Consider the following 24,144-nt stretch of genomic DNA (forward strand, 5'->3'; position numbering starts at 1 on the left):
CAATACGCCGCCTATATTTTACATTATTAACTAACAGCTAAATTGCTGTGTAGTGTCAAGGTTTGCTCAAATATCAGAAAGCAATCCCAAGGTTCTTGTTTAAGAAACATGTTGGCATCAGTGTATCATTAATTATTTAACAGTATAAAGGGGAAGAAACAATAAGATTCATATGCGGAGAGATAATTCAGGCCTCATGAAGTAGGTCAGTAAATGTTTGATGACAGAACAGTCGGTATGACTTGGGTGTGTGTTGTCTGTGTGATATTACCACTGTTTCAGGTGTCTGAGCTCAGTCTTTACCTTAAAATATAATAACCCCATTTACCATAGATTCACTTTTTTTTTTACATCACTTTTGTGCTGACTGAATACCACCAGAGACTTTACTGTAGCTTGAACCTTGGTATTTATTCTTATCTGAAAGTTTCCCTTCTGTTGCAAGTACCTGATAATAAAAGGTAGATTAAACTGTGTGGTGCTGCATTTTACATAGAATACTAAACAGACGGACTAAAAGATGACTTTATGTTGTGCATCATAAGAAAAATAACATTTGAAATTACTATAAAGTTTAGGGCTGCAACTAACAAGTTCCTCAATTAATCGTTTAGTTGTTTGGTCTGTAAAATGTCAGAAAATTGTGAAAAATGTTGATCACTGTTTCCAAAACACACGGTGCAACCTCAAATGTCTTGTTTTGTCCCGACCAACAGTCCACAACCCAGATATTCAGTTTGCTCTCATAGAAGACTAAAGAAACCAGATAATATTCACGTTTAAGAAGCTGGAATCAGAGAATTTTGGCATTTTTTCCTTTAAAAAAAATGACTCAAAAGGATTACTAGATTACCAAAATAGTAGTAGTAATTAATCGACTAATCATTGCAGCTCTAATTAAGTATTTAAAGTATGGTATTCTTTTGCAAATAGCTGCATATCCTTTTGAAAATACTGATATTTAAATGAAGTCACTACCCTGAGCAGAGAGCAGGATAGATTAATAGTAATGGCTAAATGCCTGTCATGATTTTTTGTTATGTTCTGATGGTCATCCATCTCTTAACATTAATGGACCAGCATTCGTTATCGTTAACCCTCAAGCCAAACATCATCAGCTCTCCTGAACCTTGAGTTTTGGTGAAAAGCCTTGACATTTTGATACAAAGCAGCTAACATTAGTTGCTGCATCTTGTTAAAAAGTTCTAACTCTAACCTTTCAGTCACTTATTCTTGTCTGTTGAGCTCAGTTTTCACAAACTGATTTTGTGTTTGTGGACATAATTGTAATATTTTGTGGTTGTTAAAAACCAGAACTACATAATTCGGTATTCTTGAATATAAAATGTTTTAGTCACTGCAAATAAACCAACAGAGCTATACAGTATATTCTTTTAAATTAATTAGCAATTAGCACATTAATCTACTGTTTTATAATCCAAACAAAATTAACTGCAAATGAAGACATCGTTTCACATTTAAATAAACTATATCCGACAGCTCCTTGCCTTGTAGAAGGTAGTTGTACAGTTGTGCACTGCTGCTTAGAGGCTGGAAACAACACAAGCAAAATCACACAGGACAGCAAAAGAAAACTCAAGTTAAAAAAAAAAAGCACAACTTTATTACAAGTTATTTTTTAACTTCAGTTTTATCTTTACAAGGATCAAAAAAAATAAAAATAACTGCCAAGTCTTTTCTATTTACAACTAATATCTTAATACAGAAAGTCCATTGCATTCGAAGTATACACATAATGTGATTTACAATTCCCCCCCACCCCACCCTCCCACCCCCCATCCCACACCCCATCCCACACCCCATCCCACACCCTTTAGGTGTCATTAGGGAAATGTGGCTGGTTATCTAGCTGCAATTCAGTGGACAACTTCAGTCTGGACTTTCTTCAAGTATCCTGGTGAAGCAGAGAACTGCAGGCTGTGCGGTGAGGTTCTGGATGCTGTAGGCATGTCCTGTTTGAACACACAGTAAGATTAATAAGCAAAATAACAAGATAATACTTTTCATACGTATACATCTCAAGCTAAAAAATTACTGCTAAGAGTTCTAGGTAGAAATATGGTCACAATTAATAAAGTAGTACTGTAATGAACTTCCTCAGGGTGTAAAAACACATTAAAATATAATACAGTGAGTTAATTCTGCCTTAATACATGTAATGATATGATATTCTTACCACATTCCACCATGAAGGATCGTCCTGGGTTGAAACGGGTCTCATTGCAGTCGACGGTTACACTCACAGAGCTTGTTAATAAGTTGAAAACCTTGAAAAACACAATAAGGAAAGAAATGAATAGACTTACAAGACAGGAGTAGAACATAATCTTACATGAGAAAATTTTTCTGACTGTTGTAGCGCTGTGGTCCACCCAGAGAGGCTTCTTCATGTAGGAGCCCAGCAGGATCTTTCCATTCGAGATGGATCCACTCTGCAGGTCCTGCAGGAAGCCAATCGCTCTGCCTTGGTAGAAGTACCAATCGAAGTGGTCTGGAGTGATCTCAGCTCCATCTGCAAGGATATCAAACAGTAAAAAAGAAATTCAATGATAGGTCTAATCGATAATTAATCATGTTTTATCTTTCTTCTGTCTTCAGAAGAATCACATGAAAGTAATGTTTACAAGTTGAGAAACATTATACTATGTGAAAATCGGTATAATATATTTAAAACAGAAAAGCTAGTATGAGGAAATAGACTGGTAATTATATTTTAATTTGATGACATATTGCTGCAACTAACAATTATTTTCATCATTAATTAATCTGCCCATTGTTTTCTAAATTCGTCAAGGAATCATTTTGTCTATAAAATGTCCAAAAATAATGAAAAATGGCTGTTATCATTTGTTAGAGTCCATGGTGACGTCTTCAAATGTCTTATTTTGTCTAACAAACTCTTTGTATAACTACTTTGTGTAAGATATTAAGTTTACTATCATGTATGACATAAAAGCTTCAAATCCTCACATTTGAGAAGCTGCAACCAGAAAATATTTAGCATTTTTCATTTAAAAAATGACTAAAATGATTATTCAGTTATCAAAATTGTTGCCGATCAACTGTGTGTCAATCGACTGATCAATTAATTGCTACAGCTCTAATATGGGATGACTAATTTTGGACTTTGAGGTCACAGAGCATCTCTGAAGGACTCCTGCCTTCATACAGAATGTGAAATAAATGTAAACACAACAGTAACATCACACTGTGAACTCAATAACACAGTAGACAAGTAGTCAACATTTCCCTGGAATATGTTTGGTTTTGCTCAGCAAGAAAGAAATGTGGAGAAGTGTCAACTAAGAGAGGGAGAGCTACATAACATTAACTCAGCAGGAGAGACAGTTTTAATAATACTGTGTAGCAGGATGCAGTGACACTCTCTATTCTTGTAGGTTGAGGATGTTTTGAAAGCATCTTTCTCTCCAAATTTCAAATCTTGACAGGATTTTAAAGCTGCGAGCCTAGCCTTGTGAACTCCTTCCTGTTTAGCACAAACATCATGAATTGAACTTTATTTTGTGATACTTTACAACAGAAAAGAGAGTATGAGAAAATAAAGTAATAATATTTTTATTTGACGGCATACAGCATTTTTGTGTATATTCCAAGATTGTAATGGATTTTGATGCTTCGCTTCAGTTGGTTCTTAGGCTCTGTTAAAATCATGAATCATCACTTACAGAATAACCATGACACGACCTGATCATTTAAGCACCTGATTATTAATGTTTATACTTTAAGATAAAATGCCAGGTTATTGTCGCCATAAATTATATAAGCTATATAAAGTGTCTTGTTTATTTTTATTTTTCATGTATTTTCTCAGTCATTATGTTTTCTTACTATTCACAGTGGCAGGCCAGAGACTCTTCAGCCACTCCGCCAGGTTGACTTTATCCTTCGCCTGTAGGCTGAGCGGTTTGAGAGGCGGAGCGCACAGATCCAACACAGAGAGCGTAGAATGGTCAACTCTGCTTGATGGAAGAACTGGAATTGACAAAGAAAGAGACAAGAAAACAAAACAACTTTATTTTGTATAATTTAAAGATGTCCCATGCCTAAAAAAAACAAAACTGTCCACCAGATGACGCTGTTTAACCTGCTTATAAGGGTGTCAAAGGCCAACCTGCTGCGTTTTTCATTCATCACAGAAGGTGAAAGGGCACAGTGTAAATATTGCAATGCGGTTGTCAGCCTTGACAGAACAGAACTGTCAAATGTAGCATTTTTATATTATTTATGTAAGAATGACCTCACACTGACATTTCTCTCTCTCAGGTGCCTATAATGAACATTATTTTCAGGCTTCTGTTGTTCCCACTGGTGAGTTAAAACCTTGTTGGTGAGCTTGAGTAACAGGACTGTTTTGTTGCCACTATGACATGTTTTTCATGTCTTTTATTATTACATGTACATAGAATATACATCCGCTGGGTTACATATATCTTCATCGTACTGCACTGTATGTAACTTGGTTGCCATCTGTTTGAAGTACAAACTATTTAAAGCAACACTAAGCAAAACCATTACAGCCATTATATTTTCAAAACAGCAAGAAGGAAGAGATGTTACTCTTGAATACTCGTCTGATTATGCTGCTGTTTCATGTCAACTTAACAGCCAATTAAACTAATACTGTTTGTGTGCTCATACTGTCATAGATATTCTGGTCTAGTGTTGTTTCTAAGTGACAGATAAGCCAGTCTTGAAGCCTGGAATTGGACAAGTAGGACTGCAACTCATGATTATTTTCATTATTGATTCATCTGTTGATTATCTTCTCGATCAATCGATTAGTTGTCAGGTCTATAAAATGCCAGACAAGTGTGAAAAATGTTGATCAGCGTTTTGTCCCACCAACTGCCCACAATAAATAATATTCACATTTAAGAAGCTAGAACCACAAAATTTTAGCATTTTGTCTCAAAAAATGACTCAAACCAATTAATCAATTATCAGAATAGTTGCAGATTCATTTTCGTTGCAGCTCTAGCCTCCTGCATTTTTGCATTAGTTTTACAGTGTAGTTGTTAACTGTTAAGATTAATATAAACCTTTACCTTAAAAGTTACACTTTGGTTTATGAAATTATACTATTTTAACAAGACAATATTTGGAAAAACATCAAAATGAAAAAAAAAATAGTCAAAATAAAGATCCAAGTAAAGTAAGTCCAAGTATGATTGAAGTGTATTTTAATGCATTTTAAAACCTACCCATGTCGTCATTTTCCTCGTACTGTTCCAGCTCAATCATGGATGACGGCCCGCTCCTGAGGACAGCTGACCTGCCGAAAAAGATAAAAAAAAAAAACAATTTAAACAAACAATTAGAGGGAGACAGTTAAGAGTGAAAACATTTAGGCTTTTCCTTACGTGCTGTGACGCCTTCTGGCTGACGGGCTCTCGCGGTTGAATTCACCTGCATCTATACTGAGAATCTCTTTGTTAGTCTTACTGAGTGTTGTACCGTCAGTGGCAGACTCCTCAGCAGGACACACAGTGACGTCACGTCTGTTATTCTGACCTGCATCGCTGTTGTTGAGTACAGCAGTGCTCTCTGTGGCTGAAGTAAAAACGTCCTTAAATGTGGCCAGGGTGCGTTTGACAGTCTCTGGAGCCTGTCTCGGTTTCAGAGGAGTTACGTGAGCTCCCCCCGGTGGTTTTGATGAGACTGCACTGTTGCCCTTTTTGAGAGTCCCAGGTTCAGGAGATCTGCTTTTGTTTTGTTTTGTTTTTCTTTCCTTATGAGGTTTGGGCTCCTTGGGGTTGAGCTGCTGAGACTGAGAGGAAACGCTCTCCATGTTCTCAGACGTGTTATCAACTGTCCACCATGCACCAGGAGGTTTCCGCCTCCGTTTTTCTCGTTTTGGTGACCCGAGCTGCTCCGAAGGTCTACTGGGAGATACAGGTGCTGCTGGTGAGCTGGACATTTTTTCACTACCGCTGTGATGATACACTCTCTGAAATATCTGATCCCCTGTAAAATATCACATATGTGTAAGTTAAAAACCTTTATGCTGTTTACAAAACTGCAATATAGTTGAACTTAACTAAAAAGTGAAAAAAAGTAAATGCCTGATGATGAGGTAGATATTTTTATTCAAATCAGCTATCAGAGTCTGTTTAGGCAACTTCCTGATCTTACCTGAGTTGAAGCTGTGTTCTCTGTGTGGAAATACCAGATCCAGGTCCTGGTCTAAGACGTCCTGCTGCTGCTCCTGAGCTTCAATCTGCTGTGAACCAATCATGTGAGGTTCAGCTGTTGCTTTCACCTTGTCTGGGTTGTTTTCTCTTGTAGTTCTGTGTTTGTTTTTCTTTTTATTTGTGTTGTGATGTCTTTGCTTTAAGAGTCCTTCATTCTTAGCCTTTACAGGTGGAGATACTTCTGCTGAGAGCTCTTTACGGTTCTGTTTGGACTTCTTCAGAACAGGCTGGTTGTCTGTTATCTTTGTTTCCTCTGTGCTCTCCGGACAGCTCAACCACCACTGTCCAGGCGGATTTCTTTTCCTTTTCCCAAGCAACTGACCATCATCAGACGAACTCTCCACAGAAACAGTTGACTGTTTGTTCTGTTTGGTCTTAACATTTGCTGTTTGTGCTTCAGATTTCAAGAGTTCTTTGTCTGTGGGACAGAAGAAACAGAAAAAACATGCATTATACTGTGTATATGTTTAATGAGATGCTTGAAATGACTTTTACCACTGATTTTAAATCTATGGAAAAATTAAAAAAAAAATTATACATTTTTGATTACATCACAAAAAATGTATATTTTAACATATTAATATTATATGATTTTTTATGTAATGTTTAGCTTGTTCTGCCTTTTCTTGTGTCATTGATACTAAATGATTTTGTTTGTTTACATTGCTGTTTTGTGTGGACCAGAATGACTAACAATCCTTGTGTGGAAGCTAAAGGGGATCAAAATAAAGAATAAATAATAAATTAACAGTAAAAAACTGGCAATATCGCAACTGTTTTGCACACACACACACACACACACAAAAGAGCTCAAAATTTAGAATAAATGTTTAGAGCTATAAATTTGAAGCCAAATATTTTGAATTCATTAATTTATTCACTAAGTGGAGCAACTTCTATTTTCCAGCTTTTTATTCACAAATATAGATATTACCTGCATATACATGAAGAAACATGATAATAACTAGCAGGAAAGATTCAGTGTTAACAGAAAGAGATTTCAAGAGCAGGAGAACCTTACCTGAAAGAGAACCCAGGTCTTCAACATCTGCATCCTGCTCACTGCTCCTTTGTTCCTTCGCTCCATCAGATCCCTGCATCTCTTTTCTGGTCACCTTTAATGATTTAGCTTTGCTTGTCTTGGCATTTTCTTTCTTATATTTTGAAGACTTTGATCTCTTCACCTCAGACGACCTCTGGGGTTTTGAGGAGTTTTCTTCATCTGTTTCCCTGCTGGCTGTGTCTTTAGGTTTGTCCTCTGCGTTGTCACTGTCTTTCTTGAGTCGCTGTTGGGTTTTTTTGTTTGGTTTATCTTGATCCACTGAGTCAACTGCAGGAAGATCCTCAGGAGTGGAACGAATGCATCCATCCATGTCTGTCTCAGTCACTTCTTTCTCTCTCTCTTTGCCTTTTTTCTTCATTTTCTGATTGACAGTCTTACTCTGAAGTTTCCTGTTTGTCTGATCCGATTCCAGCTGTTTCTGTGTCATCTCTAGTTGCACAAAAACATCCTTCACCCCCTTGTCTGTTGAGCTGTCTTTGTCGGTGCTGGAGGTTTTGTTCTGCCTCTGTTTCTTTTTGGCAGCAGTTTTACTAAGGATGGAAAACCGAATAGGTGTATCGTCCTCCAGGATCAGAAAGTCATCCTCTGGCTCAGGTGGACACGTGGGTACTTTAACCGGTGACAGTGACTTTCTAGAACTTAAAAAATTAAAATTGAATGGATTATTAATTGTTTGTACAATAAAACACAACAGACATACAAAAGGATTAATACAGAGGCCTTTACTATATGTCTGTCGTGGTAATTTTTTACCTGGTTAACATCACAGCATCAAATTATTAAGACGTCCTTTTATCTAAACTTACCTTGCAGGTTTGGGCTGCCCAGCATCTCTAAGTTTCTGTAGGAAAGCTGTCATCTCTTTTCCCACACGGGTGGACGTTTCCGCTGCTGGCTCCTTGCGAACACTTTCTGTGTTTTTCTCAGGAGCTGCATGTTCAGGCTCCTGCCTCAATGCTGACAAAGGCGGGTTTGTATTTTCTTGCCTGGTAATAACCAAAAAGAAAGAAACAGAACTTATGTACTTGATTTCCACTGTTTTTTATTATACATTATGCAACAGCATTAATGATTAATGATGAAGTTTTTGATGTATTACATAACATCAGTTCTTCTGTCTACCACATTATGGGGATGGAGAATTGTCTGTTATATGGATTCAAATAGAGGATGCCTGATATAATGGCAGTCCACTATTATCATGTCACATTGCCTCATACGGCATGTACAGTACATTAATATGCAAAAAGAAATTACAAAAAGTACAAAGATTTTCTATGTTTTTACATTTTTCATTAAATAAATGACATTTTTAAATATGTCTATATTTTTTGTATTATTTATAGCTATAATAATGTAGTTTCCAGTTAAGTTACTTTTCACACTTACTGTCATATTTAATTATAAAGTTTATTGTTCAACTCTTCCACACTACACATCTTTGTCACAACTCTTTCATGACCAAATTGGAGGGATTTTTTTTACTCTCAAATATCAATATAGGCTTCAAATATTGCCGTATTGTTATCAAACTAGATCAGAAGTGAGAGAACTAAATAAATATAACTATACGTTAAAGAGTCGTCACTTCTTACCTTTCTGTTTTACTTTTGCCCTCCAAAACAGGTATTTGAGATTTCTTGGGTATGTTTTCATCGCCTGGGTGACTCTCTTTGCTGCGCAGGAAAGTAAGTAAGTAGTTATTCACATGTACAGTGATACAACATCAGGTACTGATGGCGTGCTTGAGTACCTGCAGCAAAATAATCATCATGTTGAGAATTGCAAAGCCACTTACCATGATGCCTCCACCTTGTTTTTGTGACTGGACTTGGATTTGCTGAGAAAAATCTTACTTGGAGGAGACTCCAAATTGAAATCGTCACTTCTGGAGGAAAGGAGAATTATTAAAAGAAACATGCTGTAGATTAACTAGTGGAAATATACAGACTTGCAATGTTAATGTCAAAGTTAAATGTAAAAACCAGTGTGTGCAGAATTAATTTCTAACTTATTTCCAATATGAAAGGCATAAATATATAAATACTACTTACTCCTCTGTGATGAGCCCATTGCTCTGGGGTTTCTGGATGGGAAGAGGCTCCTTCTTTGCCTCTTCTTGTTCTTTTTCTTCACAGAAAAAGAGGATCGGGGACACAGCTTGCTCTTTTTCATTGTCCTGTTCCTCTGCACCGATATCACTTTCAATAGGGCTGGAGGTCTTCACTGGCCCATGCCCTTTAAATGGGATGTCCAAATCTACAACAAGGAGAAGCAACAAACTTTAAAAAGGAAGACGTCTGCATGTACAAAAGAAGAAGGAACTGAACATTTAATACATTTAGATTTAGAGGTTGAAAGTAAAAGCAAATTATCTTCTTAGTATAATTCAGGTGGGAGTCTCTTACCGATGTCCAGTTTAGGACTGGCTGACCTGGTCACAGGATGTAGGTCATCTTCTTTTGGAACCTAAAGAATCAAAACAAAAACACCCATTGAATGGCTCAACACACACAAGAGAGCAAATAAAGTTTAATTTAAGAAAGGTGTACAAATCCCAAAACAGATACACAAGAGCCAGGGTGCGAACTACAGGGGAGCCATGGGGAGCATTTCTATTTTCTGTATCTTCATCATCATGGATCATGCGTAAAATTAGGCTGTTATTGATGTATGATTCATGCATGAAGGTGATTCATCACTAATTCACTTTCATAAAGATACAAGCATGCAAGCTCCCCTGAAACTCATAGCATAGTTCGCACACTAACAAGAGCTGTTGAGTCTACAAAGGAACATCGAGTTGCAATAAAGTTTTGAATAACATTGGAAATGCCTGGCAAACAGAGTGAATTGCATTTCACAGCAGAAAAAGTAAGTTGTATAATTACTGGCTGATCAATAACAAAAAAGAAAAGTAAGCACTTCTGCATGTCATGACTTGTCTGCTCCATTCAAAGGGGTCAGGTACTTTTTTCAATAAACATATGGTAGCCTAGCTATTGTTTTAAGACAGACTTGAAAAAATGTGAACCTATCCTTTTTGTCAACAGAAGAGTGTGACTATTCCTTATTAATATAAGCCAAAGTCATTGTACTGACTGACTCTACTTTACCATTTTGCATGTTGGAGGTTTTTCAGTTAGGGGTCCCTCCTGTGGGACATCTGCAGCCTCTCCCTCCCCCTGTTTATTCTCAGTATCAAGCAGTAGAGATGGGGGAAGTACATCGCAATCATCATGTGAGGCTGAATCTGAAAATAAGAGAACATAGATGAACATAACGATATCAAGGGAGAAATTGCAAAACTAACTGCCAAAAAAGCAAATTCATCACACACACTCACCCAAGTCATCAAACATCTTACTAACGTCTTCCAGAAGCAGCTCTCCTGCCCATTGTCTGGATGGACTGAAAACACAAATCTCAGGATTAAGTGTTGGCTGGCAGAATATCATTATACAATTCACACATAAATGCTGAGACGCTCAACACCAACTTGATTTGCTTTAAACATGGAATATTTAAAACTCCCTAGAAGCTAACCAAATAAACATAAACATATTAAAAAGTATACAACATTCATGACAAAATGGTGAAGATTAGTGGGATTACAGCAAAGAAATGTATTGATTATAGGAATAACTATTGTAACAACATGCTGAAGGTCATTTAGAAATCTCAATCTCACATTTATAGTTACCAGTGCATTAAAGTGACCTGCAACAACTGCTGAAAGTTTTAGCCCTGTATTTTCAGACTATTCAGATAATTGCTCCCTTAAAACAGACAACACTCCAATAATATTATGAATTGCAAGATATTCCTCCTGAAACATTAAAATATATATATATATATATTTGCAAACTTACCTTTCCTTGTTTGTGGGGTAGCAGAGCTTCCTCTTTGGTCTCTTCTGTGAACAGACAAGTAGAGAGAAAGTTAGCTGGCTTTTACACTGCGTCTACTGTAATTTACTCTAGCTACTGTAAATCTGGGCAATATATTAGCAGCTAACTACATCCCTTGACTACTACTCTCAGTTATCTGTTTTTTTTAGGTTGAAGAAGCTTAAAAATGAAGTTAAGTCTATTATCTACTGTAACAGTCCTCCTTGGTTGGACAAAAACAAACAGCCCCCGAGTATTACGTATTACATTTTAACAGCATCACAAACTAAAGCCTCCAAAATGACCATGAGGTTAAATAAACACTTTTCAGTTTAAACAAAAACTCAACATTGCAACCTTCACAAAGATGGCATTTATTACCAGTGGTGTAAAGTAACTACATACATTTACTCAAATACTGTAATTAAGTACAGTTTTGAGGTATTTGTACTTTACTTGAGTATTTCCATTTGACGCTACTTTATACTTCCGCTCCACTACATTTCAGAGGGAAATATTGTACTCTCTACTCCACTACATTTATTTGAAAGCTTTACTTTTCAGATGAAGATTTGACACAATGGATAATATAACAAGCTTTTAAAATACAACACGTTATTAAAGGTTGCCAACCTTTTTGGCTTTTGATGTCTTAGAAAAAGCAGTGTGTTGGGGTCACATTTCAGATGTCTATGAGCTGTTAACGGTTTCACCAAATAGTGATTTTTACCTCTAAACTTCTCTCATGGTATCATTTCAATAAATGATCCAACATTTCACCAAAAATCAAAGATTAAAGAAGAAGGCCAAAAACTGAAAACAGATTTGTGTATCAGAGCTTTGTTTTTTCTTCTTTCCTCTCCCATTAATCATCTCACAACCCCTCAGATTTATCTGGTGACCCTTTGGAGGTGCCGACCCTTAGGTTGGGAACCACTGGACTAAACTAACTAACTGTATATAAAGTAGTTCAAACTAGCTCCACCTCCAGCAACCACAACAATAACATGCTGCCCTAAACACTGATGATGTCATATATAATAATATATCAGTCAGAGGGACCAAACTAAGTTACTACTTTTACAACAATACTTTAACTACATTTTGCTGCTAATGTAACTTATATATGACTAACTATAACTATATAACTAACTTATATACGTTTACTGAAGTGGGATTTTTCATGCTAGACTTCTACTTGTTATGGAGTATTTTTACATTGATGTATTGGTACTTTTACTTACGTAAAGGATCTGAATACTTCTTCCATCACTGTTTATAGCAGGCTTGATGCTAGTTTTAGCTAAGTGCTTTAACGTTACAAAGCTGTTACCTTCTGATAGTAACTTCTGTACATGTTTGTTTAGCCCTCCCTACTCAGACACACACTAGAAAACTCAAACACAAAAGTAAAGACATAAACTTACCAAAGCGGGGTACTTTGTCTCCATTTATGTTATGTAATTAACGTTATATCGTTTTCTAACAGTTACGTTAGGCGTCTGTTTACGACGGCGAGCCCAACGTCCGCTACTCACCAGCTAACAGCCAACGACTTATCATTTCGCTTTTAATTAACGTTACTGCTCTTATTCGGTTAGCGCCCAGAGCGAATTTATTTGAATCCACTAAAAACTGTTTAACTATCACGTAAAAGCTGGTTAAGCGGCTATTTCGCACACTTGCTAGCCAAACGTTAGCGTTAGCAAAACAATGGAACTGTTAATAATATGCAATTGACCCGCGCATTCTTTTGAGGCCGTGACGTCTTCCCTCCCTGAGTTTAGTCTGTCAGGCAACATGGTTGCTAATTTGGCAGATTTTAAGCCACAAAATGTGCCCTAAAAATACTAAATAGATTTCAGTGTAACATAAACGTAAAATCTGACAGGTGAAATTTGTTACTGGTGGAAAAAACCTTGGATTACTATAGACTTGCTGCCTGAAAGACATTACTCAGGGATTCAAAATATTTGTTGCAGGACTTTCTTCTTCTTCTACGTTTTATTTCCGATTGGTGCACCCTACAGGTTAATCATGGTAAAATCCATCAACCGCCACGGACACTGTATATGACAAAATATTGGTATAACCACTGAGATGACAAATAATTAAAAATGTTTGTTAATAGAAAGATTTAAAAAGTATTCATTTTGTTTTCCCTAGAAAATCTTCAAAATATAAAATACTTCGCTTTTTTCCTTTCTTTGTTTTGTTTTTTAGCTTTTTCATCCAGTTTTTGAGAACTCTGTACATAATTTGGAAAATATGTTAACTCAAAAGACAATTAGAAGTAATCAGAATCATCTTTATCAGCCAATATGTTTATTTAAGGAATTTGACTCTGGTTTAGTGGCTTTCAATGTATTTACACAAAAATAACAACACATTCTTCAGAAATATACACAAGGAATGACTATGTACAGATGAAACCGTTTCTGTGAGCTGTAAACAGGATGCAAATAGTGCAAAGATGTGAAGTATGCAAGGAGTGCTGAGATATTAAACGAATATGAATATTAAATGGTGAAAAAAAGTGACAGGTTACTTTATATACATATAGTATGTACAGTATATACAGCCTGTTCAAATATACAGTAATGAGTGAAATGTATTGCACATTTTGTATTTTAAACTAAATAAATATATATAATTTGTAGGTACAGTGAGTATTTTAGTGTTCCAGGGTTATTGCACAGTGCCTGTGCAATAATTGTTCAACTGTTCATAAGTGTGACGGCAAGGAGCAAGAAACTGTTCCTGTGTCTGGTGGTTTTGGTGAACAGTGTTCTGCAGCACCCACCAGAAATAAGTAACTGTGAATTCTAATAATATGTGATGGTGTGAAAGAGTTCTATGGGCGTTCTATGTTAAATGATGAAACTTTATTTTATTATTACTTACTGTTTTCATTATGTTTGTGTTGTTTAAATTGTGTCAATTGTCATTGTTTTATTTACAGTAGACATGCATTACGGTGTGTTGTGATGTTAGTGTATTGTGATGAGTAGTGTGAATGTGTGTTTTTGTATTGTCACCATGTATAGTTTTTCTACTCCATTAACATACCACTTGAATTGTGATATTCTCGTTCACCTGTCATATTATGATCAAAAGAGTTCACACTGCTGAACAGTTGTTATTATGCATGATAAGTACTTTATTTCAAAAATAAATATGTAGAGATGAGAAAACCAAAGTCAGCATTGGAATATAAGTTGTGATAAATTTGATACAAAACAAACATATCCTTTGAACATGTAAATTAAAATATACAGTGTATGCTGACAGGGGTTGGGGGTTAGATTATTACATGTCTTATACAAGTGATTCCTCACTGTTTAGTGTTGTAACGGTGTCTTTATCAGAGCTTAATGAGGTATGTTAGCGATAGATATGTTCGAAAAGAGCCATAAAAAGTTCAGAGATCAGTCAGCCAAAGTTGAAAAGAATACTGCTAAAGAAATCAGTGGTTTTCCACAGTGCAGTTTGATTCATACTGTATGTGATTAGACTTTGATTAAGTAAATCCAAAAAATACACATACAATACAATTGAACATTTGTTACGCTCAACAGGGCAATTGAACGAGAATAACAAATGGAAGAAGAACAATTTAGATGATATAACACTGAGTTGTGTCATTTTGTAAAAATGTTTGAGAAAATGTTCAGCGAAATATCTTTTTCTGTTTCTCAGCAATCACGGTCGGTTCCATGGCGTCAGGGCTGACGTCTGTGTAGAGCGGCTGCTTGATGTGTCTCCAGATCACCAAAACAATGCGTATGACAAACAGCACAGAGGCTACAGCCAACAGTGCAGCTAAAGAGGAGAAAATCTAATTAGTGCAGATTAAGATTTTATGACGCATTTCTGTACAGGACTTAAATTAAATTCACTTTACTGTAGATTTAATTAACTAAAAAAGTCACACAAGTAGTGTTAAGTGGTACAAGTGCCTAGTTGTTATGATTAAAATAGTGTTAATTTACTGTCATTATGTTCCATCTGACATACTTCAGGAAATAAGTCAAATGAAATATTGATGTGATGTTTATGTGCTGATTATAGAGATTATATCATTTATTTATCACATATAATTATAATAGAGTTGTCTTCAGTGTCTTACCAATGCCATTGCCAATGAATGGTTCAGCATTATAGTTTTTGTCCAGGTTTCCAGACAGAGCCCAGATCACAACAGGGTAGTTGATGAGGATGTACCGCACGTGTTTATCAAGGACAAAGTTTTCCACAATAAACCTAAGAAGGGCAGAGTACACATACATTACTTCAGAATCTCACTGACGTACGTTTTTGTTTGGCTTTCTACCACATGAAGAGCTCTTACCACACAAGTAACACAACAGCCAAAATAGAGTATGAGATGGTGGCAGCATTTGTTGGGGACATCTTTGCATCATAAGTCAGTACAATCGTCACGTTGATTAGAGTGGCGATGGTTGTCCATGTTGTGTATACCATCACACCATTCTGAACCTGAAAATGTTTAATGTAGAGTGTTAGTGAAATTCATTCACATAATTGCAGAGTAACTATGCTTAAAATCTTGTACACTGAGATTTTGTGAAATTACAATATCATCCATCACACTAATACAAGTTAATCTAACCTGGAAGCTGCAACATTAAACCTTACTTAATAACGGAAACACTGTTTGTGTGTCATACTAACCAACACACGGAGGAGCCATAGGTCTGCTTTATGATATTTCTTGAGCCAAGGCCCATAAATATGGAGTCCATGGCAGATGAAGCCTATCATGGAGTAGTTTGTGCAGATGACCAGGATGAGAAAAACCAGGGCAGCAATCATCAGCCTATAGTTAATGACAAAAACAGCAGAATAACACGTTTCATGATGCGGTTTAATTTCTGCATGAGAGTTTAAATGATGGTTGCTGTAAAATACTTAATGAGACAGAACTTACCCTCTGTCCCAAACAAACAGCCAGATAACATTATAACACAAATTGAGACACCAACTAAAGAAGAATCCATAAGGCAACACTGCGGGGCTGCAGTAAACATAGCCGTAACCATTCCTACGAGAAAAAAGAGCAACAGTTGATCATTCAGCCTGTAAGTTTGTGAAGATGCAGAAATCCACAGAACAGTGTTTGATTGTCAGTTTAGGTAACTCTTGTTATCTGTGGCTCTTCAGCTCCAGAAGTTTTTCTCGTTCTTAATCCAAATTTCAACTTCGCGAATACATTCGTACATGTTCAAGAAATCCCATCCGAAATATGCAACATCACAAACAACCTGTGGAACAACCTTAGCAACAAGGCCTACAGAACAGACAATCATTTGTGGGCATGCACGAACAATCTGACATCAGTTGGACGGAGAAGTAGAAGTAACTTTGCAAACAAAGTGTTCAGGCTTTTGACTTTCAGGGAGCATTTTTATATTACTTTCACTTCAAGTTTTGGAAACTTTGACCATGTAATACATAAACATCTGGCATCATAACAATATATAAATGGCAGAAAATCACAAAAAGCATATGTCCCCTTTAAGGTTTTAAACAAGAAAGTGTAAAAAGTTGATAGCAACCTTCTGCAAAGGCCTGTCACGATGTAAATAATCATTGCAGTCAGCCAGACGTAGATGACACTCCAGATGTTAAAGGTCCATCCTGACGGAGTGATCAGGGTGTCGAACACAGCAGACACATTGGCTGTGGTGGTGTAGTAAGGACCTATAGGGAAAGGAAAAATGTAAATAATGAGAGGAATGCAAGTAATATTTGTGATTTCTCAATAATCTAACACAAGAGACAAATGATTAACAAAGTTTTGACTCACCAACCCCAACTACAGCCAGTGCATTGAACACCAAGCTTACTGCATAGCCGACAACAGACACCACAATCACAGTAAGACGTTCAGGATCATGTTTTCCCATTTTAGTCAACTGTGATAAATGAAAGTTTCAGTATATTCAAAAACAGAAAGCATTCGTATGAGTTAAAAAACATGCACACAAATAGAGTTTTGCTCAAGGAAATCCGCTGAAGTGTCCTCGAGCAAGACATTTAATGCTTTCCAGCTACAGGGGGCTGACCTGTATTTGAACCTGACCTCCCTGAGGAGGGAGAAGTGTTACTAAACATCTTGTGTAACACATACAGAAGTCATTTAGCCAATTACACCAAGTCAAATCTTTGTCATAAGTCACCAGCTTTCTTAAAACCTCCTCTGAGGACTGTCAGCAGAAAAAACTGAAAAAATTTCTGTTCTGATTAAACTGTTTTCAGAATTCACATTCATAGCATTGATTGACAACTTTCAAACCTACTTGTTTAACTATAGAAAGTTCCACATGATATTTCTCCAGGAAAATAAAACATTGGCAGCATTACACAAAAAAGTGCCTCCATGATTAAGACTTGATGAAGCGAAACAAAACGTACCTTTCTTTACCCCTCCCTGCATGAAGAACAAGAGAAACTGTGCATGGGGGGAAGGGGACTGTGTATTTTATAGAATAGCTAGTTGTGCAAGAGAGTTTACGACCACTCGAAGCATCACGTGCACTTCTTATCTTGTATACATTTCTGCCACAGTGCAGTGAATCATAACAGGCTGACAAATTGTCAACACCCCCCCTCCTCCCCTATCCCCTATACATTCTATAATTATGAAATGCATTCATACAGGTGGCTCCTGAATGAATAACAATGTATGTATTTGGTTTAAGTTAAAAAATCAACAATTTTGAAACAGGCATGAAAACAGTCAACAAAAGGACATTTGAAACCATGCTGGGAATATGAAAAGGAAAAATTCTTTGTCCAGAATCAGAACAACTTTATTTACTTAATTTTCAGAAAAGCAATGGAAATTTGTCTTTTATGTGGCCCACATAGGTACACATAGAATAAAAACATACACATGTAGCAGAAATGTACACAAAGTGTTAAAAGAGCAATATATACGTGTGCATTTACACATACAGTTAAACTGTAAAGTGCCAATTTGTGCAAATGTTAAGAGTGCAAATTCCTTCATAGCTTGTTTATCATGTTAATAGCAGTTGGTATGAATGATTTTTTTGAATATATTTTCCTGGCCAGAGGATTTTTATAACAGCAGCCTGATGAGAGGAGTTAGTATGAGTTATAGAAGTGATGTGAAAGGTCATATGTGATGAGGGTTGTTTTGTACATCTCATTATCCGAGTTTAGTGATCTGACACTAAGGACTGGAGGGTTCCTGTTAATTTATTTGCGTGGTTGATGATTTGTTTTTAACAGAGAGATGTGTGATGTTGAAAGTGAGGACTGACCCACTCTGGGATGGGAATATCAATACACCTGATTCCATGAAAATATCTACAGATGGATCAGTGGATCAAGAAACTGTCATGACAAGATCTACCTTTCTAGTTCCTAAAAACAATACAACAGAATACAGTGGACATGATACTATATGTATTCAGACACAAATTAATATTCAAGAGTGTTTTATATATAGTTCATCCTAAAACATGTCTGATAAAAGACTGTTAATGATCAACAATCCTGTATTTGGTTATTATAATGAGACCAAAGCATCCTTGATTTACTTTTTGATCAAGGATTATCAAATATTTATCAGCTATTATATACAATAAATCATTCCACAAAGAAATATAATTGAGGAACAATATTTATTTTCAAGAGAACACAAAAGCTAAAGTAAAAATGCATGAAAACAAGCATCGTCACAAATGTTCATATTTGGAATAATATTTCCATATTCATATTTAATACATCTGTCAGTGATGTCAGTGTACACAATGCATTGACAGCTAAGTACATTAGACATTTTAAATTTGACATTTAGTTCATTTTTAGAAGCTTCATCATGTGTCAGCAGTGCCAAAATCATTAATTTCAACATACACAAAGCATTTAAAAGTAAAAAATATCACACAGAAAACATATAGTGCATTGATACAGAGAAGTTTAGCATAAACACTCTCATTTAAATATCTTTCTCTGCTTCTCAGCAATCTCCATTGGAGACATGACCTCTGGGCTGACATCATCATATAGTGGCCTTTTGATATGTCTCCAAACAACCAAAATGATGCGTGAGACACATAAGGCACAAGCTGAAGCCAACAGTGCAGCTACAGTGGAAATAAAACAGCAGAGGGAAAAGTTAGTGTGCATAAGTCACCTGTTGCAGCATGAAAACAGACAAGATGTTGATATACAGAGGTAATACTGAAACAGCCAAGCTATGTAATTGAGATTCTATTGATGATGTTTCTCACCAATGAAGATGTTATTGAAGCTTGGATCTTCAGCATCATAGTTTTTCGTGTATACACCCGTCAGCGCCCAGATCACAACAGGGTAAATAGTGAGAATGTACCTCACATGTTTGTCAAGCACAATGTTTTCCAGGATAAACCTGTGACAGATCAAACACATTTATTTTTTATGAACATATTAAAGGTTCTGCTTTACAGGATTTTTTCGTCTCCTTTGAACTTACCACACAAACAAGATTACAGTCAAAATAGAGAGTGAGACGGTGGCAGCATCCGTTTGGGACATGTTTGCATTACTGGTCAAAACAATATTCAGGTTAATTAAAGATGCAATGGTTGTCCATGTTGCATACATGGCAATACCATTCTGTATCTGTAATAAAGACAACAGAATAGACTTATGTAGAGCCATACATAGTGTTTTCAAAATAAAATCATTACTTATGTTGGCGAAAAAGATGGTCAACTTGCTTTTCATATATCAATGCTAAGCCAGCTGCTTTACTAACCAACACACGGAGGAGCCACAGGTCTACTTTGTGGTATTTGTTGAGCCACGCTCCATAAACATGGAGGCCATGGCAAGAGAAGAATATTGTGACGTAGTTAGTGAAGGCGATCAGGATGAGGAAGGCCAGCGCAGCAGGCATCAACCTTTGAAAGAGATGAAAATAATAATAAAAAATCATATATTTCGCATATAAATAAATCGCATATTTTATTACACTGGTCATTTTTACAGCCAAGAAATGTCCCAATTATGCAGCAAATATGCTCTTCATGAAGTCATTTCAATTTGATCTATCCTTAAGCTTTAATCCCGAACATACATTTGCCTCAAAGGGCTGTACAATCCTTTCTGCGTATGACATTATTTTTGCTTAGACCTCGTTTGGATAAGGAAAAACTCCAAAATGAAACACGTCCCTCTGGTGTAGTTATATACTTTATGTCTGAAATATGTGTCCATACATTCATGCCTCAATGATATTGTTAATTTTAGGTGATGACCTATATTTTGGAGTCCTATGACCCTGTGGGTTTCCCTCTGTTTCCTCTAGTCCAAAGACATAAAGCTCAGGTTGCCTGAAGACTCAAAATCTCTCTAAAACATGTCAATGGACAACAATCTAGCAAATGCTATTTCCTTGCCTTTTACCTAATGCATGCTGAAATAGGCTCAAGCATCCCCTTAACCCTGAACGGGAATCAGTATTTTTCATTAAAAATGTGCCACTAATGTATTCATTTGGATCTAACAATGAGCTGAACTGTTTCATATTCAGAGGCTGAAAAAGGTCTCATGCATCTCACCTTCTGTCCCAAAGAAACAACCATCCAATGTTGAATCCCAGATTCAGGCACCAAGTCACAAAAAATCCATGTGGCAAAACAGCAGGGCTGCAGTACACATAGCCATAGGCATTTCTAGAAACAAAATAGAGAGGGACATGTATACTTTGACTTACCATGCAGGAGACAAATCAATGCAAATGTTGTATTTTCACTTGTTTGTGTGTTTTTTAAAGAATAAATTAAGGCAGGTTCTTACTTCCTACAAAGGCCAGAGAGGACGTAGGCCACCACTGAAGCCAGAAAGATATAAATGACCGACCAGATGCTAAAGGTCCATCCTGATGGTGTAATTTGGGTTGTAAACTCATCTGAAATGTTACCTGTGCTCTCCAAAAATGGGTCTGGGGGACAAAAATTCCGAAATAATATTAAAATGTAAAAGGATGAATGAGTTTTATATATATAGTCTTATATCACAAAAGAAATCACATAAATAGAGCCTTGAAACTTGGACTTACATATTCCTGGTCCTGCCAGAGCATTGAACACAATAGCAATGATGAAGAGAAGCAATGACAGGACGATGGCAATCAGAAGGCTAATGTTGTGTTTAGCCATTGTGAATATGCAGCTTCTCTAAAAACATAAGCATTATGAGTCAAGCAAATGCACGTTGTTTGTAAAAAAAGACAACCAGTTTATAAGTTTGTTCAGTCTTAAGTACAAATGACGCCATTATCAGTACAAATAAAGACTTTTGACGTACCGTTTGTCGTGTATTCTTAGATGAAAGCAGTGAAAGTGCAACAGAGACGGCTGTGGAGGGGCTCTTATTTCATAGAAAAATGCAGTTGTGCAACAGCAAGACTTTTATGGCCCTTCAGCACGTGTGCATGTTTGAAACTTATATCACAGTTTATAGACTTCCTCCATGTGTTTGTTTCGACACATGGAGATGATGGACTTCACCGAAGAGAAAAAAAAAAATCATATCAGCTAAGATGACTCTCTGCTTCATAACTGGGTCCCATAATTATAAACAATTACAAAAGGTAGACTTTGTCCCAGCAGACCTGTTTGGTAACCGGTCTTTTATCACCCAATCACATCAGTTTGTGATGCAGCGGGTGTGAGCAGAGTTTACTCCTGTCTTATATATATCTAATGAATTATGTCAACTTTGATGAACTTGATCTTGAGAGCTTAATGAAATGTTGGCCTGCTGCCAAGTGGCAGATATAGAAAGCTTTATCTGGAGGAGTGGCATGTAGATACACACTATGCAGGCAAATGACACATCACATAATATAATTCACATGGTCATTTTAATGTCACTTGCTATATTAAAATTACTGAAGATGTGTAACATTTAAGTTAAGATAGCTTCTTCCTCTGTTTTTGTATGATGCAGTTATGACGTAAAAGACTCTGATAAAGCCCAAGATAGGGCATATTTACTGTCTTTCCATGATGATAGTTACTACAGAAGATTATTCCAAAAGAAACATATATTCCACTTTACCCAAAACACAGAGTGAATGTCCCATCAAGAATTCAGAGTGATTGACAGGCAGATAGATTTTAATGCATTCTTCCAAACAAGTGAGGTTTTTAAGGTTTTAAATGCAGATAGAAAGTCTTATTTCTCTGCACTGAGACACATATTGTACATGAATGCAATGGCTTCCTGAAAGGTTTTAAAATCCAGCAATCCAATTTAAGTTTTGATTGTATCAACATGTGCAATACTTAATATTAATATACTTAATATTAACTTAATATTGAACATAAATATTGAAAGCCTAAAATTCCAGCCTATATTTGGATGTATTTGTTATCCATATCTGAATATAAAATCTGAACTTCTACTGTAAATTAACTACTAGTACTACTAACTATACTAGGTTTAAACTATTTTCAACCACAACGCAAATAGTTAATACTGTCACAATGAGAAAACATGGCCACCTGGGGACAAACACCACATATAACACCAAAACATTATTAACTTTTCACATATATTTTTTTTTATTAATGTATACACAGGTAGACAGTTTTAATTTCACAGTTTCCAAAATGTCCATTTTTGACACTTGACTTTTTGAAGGTTTGATAACATGTTTTTAAATGCTCGACGGGTTTGTAATTCAACTATTTAACCACTGCAGAGCAAACATGCAGTGACAACAACGTTTAAAGTCAAACATGAAACACATCTGGAACCTACAACAGTCTATGTAAACATGAACACGTGACCTAAAACATTTCTGGTAATTATTTACAGTCTTTTCAAGTGTCCATTCTCAGTTACCAGAAGCGGGACCTTGGCAGCATCCTGGTAGCCTCCTGGCGCTGCGCCTGCGGGCAGTGCCGGCGTGTGTGTGCGCGGTCCCCGGTGGCCTCACAGATGGGACAGGTGTAGCTCCAGAGGATGGGGCAGGTGACTTTCCCGTCCTCTGATTTCAGCCTGTGTGAGTGGTACACTTTTGCAGATTCCCCGTTCTGCTTGCAGAAGCGGCAGTAGTCTATCCTGCTGCAGCTGGTGTCCAAAAGGCTGCTGACCGGACTGCTCCCTGTGGAGTTCTTGGAGTCCTCCGACCGAGAGATGTGGCTCCAAGGTGCCGCCTCCTGTTTCTTGGGCCCCTCGGAGTCTTTGTGGTCCGTCTCACGCCCAGCACTCAGCTTCACCAGCAGTCTGCCCAGGTTCATGTAGTCATGCCACATGTCGAAGCAGTCACCATCAGAGATGAGGGAGTTCCTCAACGCCAGTTGTCTTTGCGTAGCTGTCATTTTTGGAGAAGAGTTTGCGCAGAGTTTACGCGTGGCATATTTATAGACATCTGAAAATGGCCCTGAAGTGCAGAAATGTCTGGATTTTGATGGCTGTAAGGTCACTCAAATGTCAGATGACAGGTGCTTGGAGAGAAAATGGCCCTAAAGTGCAACAATGTTGGGATTTTGATGGCTATAAGGTCACTCAAGCAGACAGCAGGTGTTTAGAGAGGAGAGACTCTCATTGTGTAGTTTTGAAGATCACCTTTGATCTTAGCTTAGCCTCCTTGTCATGTGGCATTATAGCCTATAGTATGGGTCCTGGAAAATGTTAACACTTCTATCAATGTTAGTTTATAGTTTTTATTTACAGTAATTGTATCAAATATAAATTGACATTAAGACAAACTTGTAACATGAAGTCATATGTGTGACAACACAAACAACAAAATATCAAACTGCAGCACATCTGGAGGATCTGGAAGATGCAGATGAGATTAAATTGTAGCTATGACTCAGTCACAACACAACAAACAGGAAAAATTAAACAAAGCGAATAGACCTTTCAAAAGGTGGTGTGTGTGTGTGTGTGTGTGTGTGTG

The 24,144-nt window shown here is 36.7% G+C and overlaps 4 protein-coding genes across 5 annotated transcripts; all 4 read right to left on the reverse strand.

Moving 5' to 3' along the window:
• Positions 1–1,824: 1,824 nt before the first annotated feature.
• Positions 1,825–12,969, reverse strand: si:ch211-161h7.4 (triadin). Its single transcript, XM_042400084.1, has 17 exons — positions 12,614–12,969; positions 11,169–11,212; positions 10,643–10,707; positions 10,413–10,549; positions 9,705–9,765; positions 9,351–9,555; positions 9,095–9,184; positions 8,892–8,972; positions 8,103–8,282; positions 7,255–7,934; positions 6,175–6,651; positions 5,403–6,006; positions 5,244–5,314; positions 3,871–4,014; positions 2,373–2,533; positions 2,198–2,288; positions 1,825–1,973 (listed from the first exon to the last, which is right to left on the reverse strand). Exons 1-17 carry the CDS (start codon positions 12,635–12,637, stop codon positions 1,891–1,893), a joined length of 3,198 nt encoding a protein of 1,065 aa, XP_042256018.1. The 5' UTR covers positions 12,638–12,969; the 3' UTR covers positions 1,825–1,890.
• Positions 12,970–14,246: 1,277 nt separating this feature from the next.
• Positions 14,247–17,116, reverse strand: LOC121888554. Its single transcript, XM_042400157.1, has 8 exons — positions 17,017–17,116; positions 16,766–16,910; positions 16,138–16,251; positions 15,882–16,026; positions 15,538–15,686; positions 15,316–15,449; positions 14,893–15,008; positions 14,247–14,282 (listed from the first exon to the last, which is right to left on the reverse strand). The coding sequence occupies exons 1-8, from the start codon at positions 17,114–17,116 to the stop codon at positions 14,247–14,249; spliced, it is 939 nt and encodes a 312-aa protein (XP_042256091.1).
• Positions 17,117–19,060: 1,944 nt separating this feature from the next.
• Positions 19,061–21,445, reverse strand: LOC121888488. The gene is made up of 7 exons (XM_042400030.1): positions 21,289–21,445; positions 21,027–21,171; positions 20,789–20,902; positions 19,984–20,128; positions 19,699–19,847; positions 19,475–19,614; positions 19,061–19,327 (listed from the first exon to the last, which is right to left on the reverse strand). Exons 1-7 carry the CDS (start codon positions 21,386–21,388, stop codon positions 19,176–19,178), a joined length of 945 nt encoding a protein of 314 aa, XP_042255964.1. The 5' UTR covers positions 21,389–21,445; the 3' UTR covers positions 19,061–19,175.
• Positions 21,446–22,774: 1,329 nt separating this feature from the next.
• On the reverse strand, positions 22,775–23,791 carry nanos2 (nanos homolog 2). Of its 2 annotated transcripts, XM_042399716.1 has the most exons (2): positions 23,396–23,791; positions 22,775–23,362 (listed from the first exon to the last, which is right to left on the reverse strand). In XM_042399716.1, exons 1-2 carry the CDS (start codon positions 23,558–23,560, stop codon positions 23,078–23,080), a joined length of 450 nt encoding a protein of 149 aa, XP_042255650.1. In that variant the 5' UTR covers positions 23,561–23,791; the 3' UTR covers positions 22,775–23,077. The 2 variants fall into 2 exon arrangements, with proteins under 2 accessions (XP_042255650.1, XP_042255649.1); XM_042399715.1 differs by having other exon boundaries at positions 22,775–23,773.
• Between the last annotated feature and the right edge of the window lie 353 nt (positions 23,792–24,144).

Source organism: Thunnus maccoyii, chromosome 21 (assembly GCF_910596095.1).
Source record: "Thunnus maccoyii chromosome 21, fThuMac1.1, whole genome shotgun sequence".
Lineage (NCBI taxonomy): Eukaryota > Metazoa > Chordata > Actinopteri > Scombriformes > Scombridae > Thunnus > Thunnus maccoyii.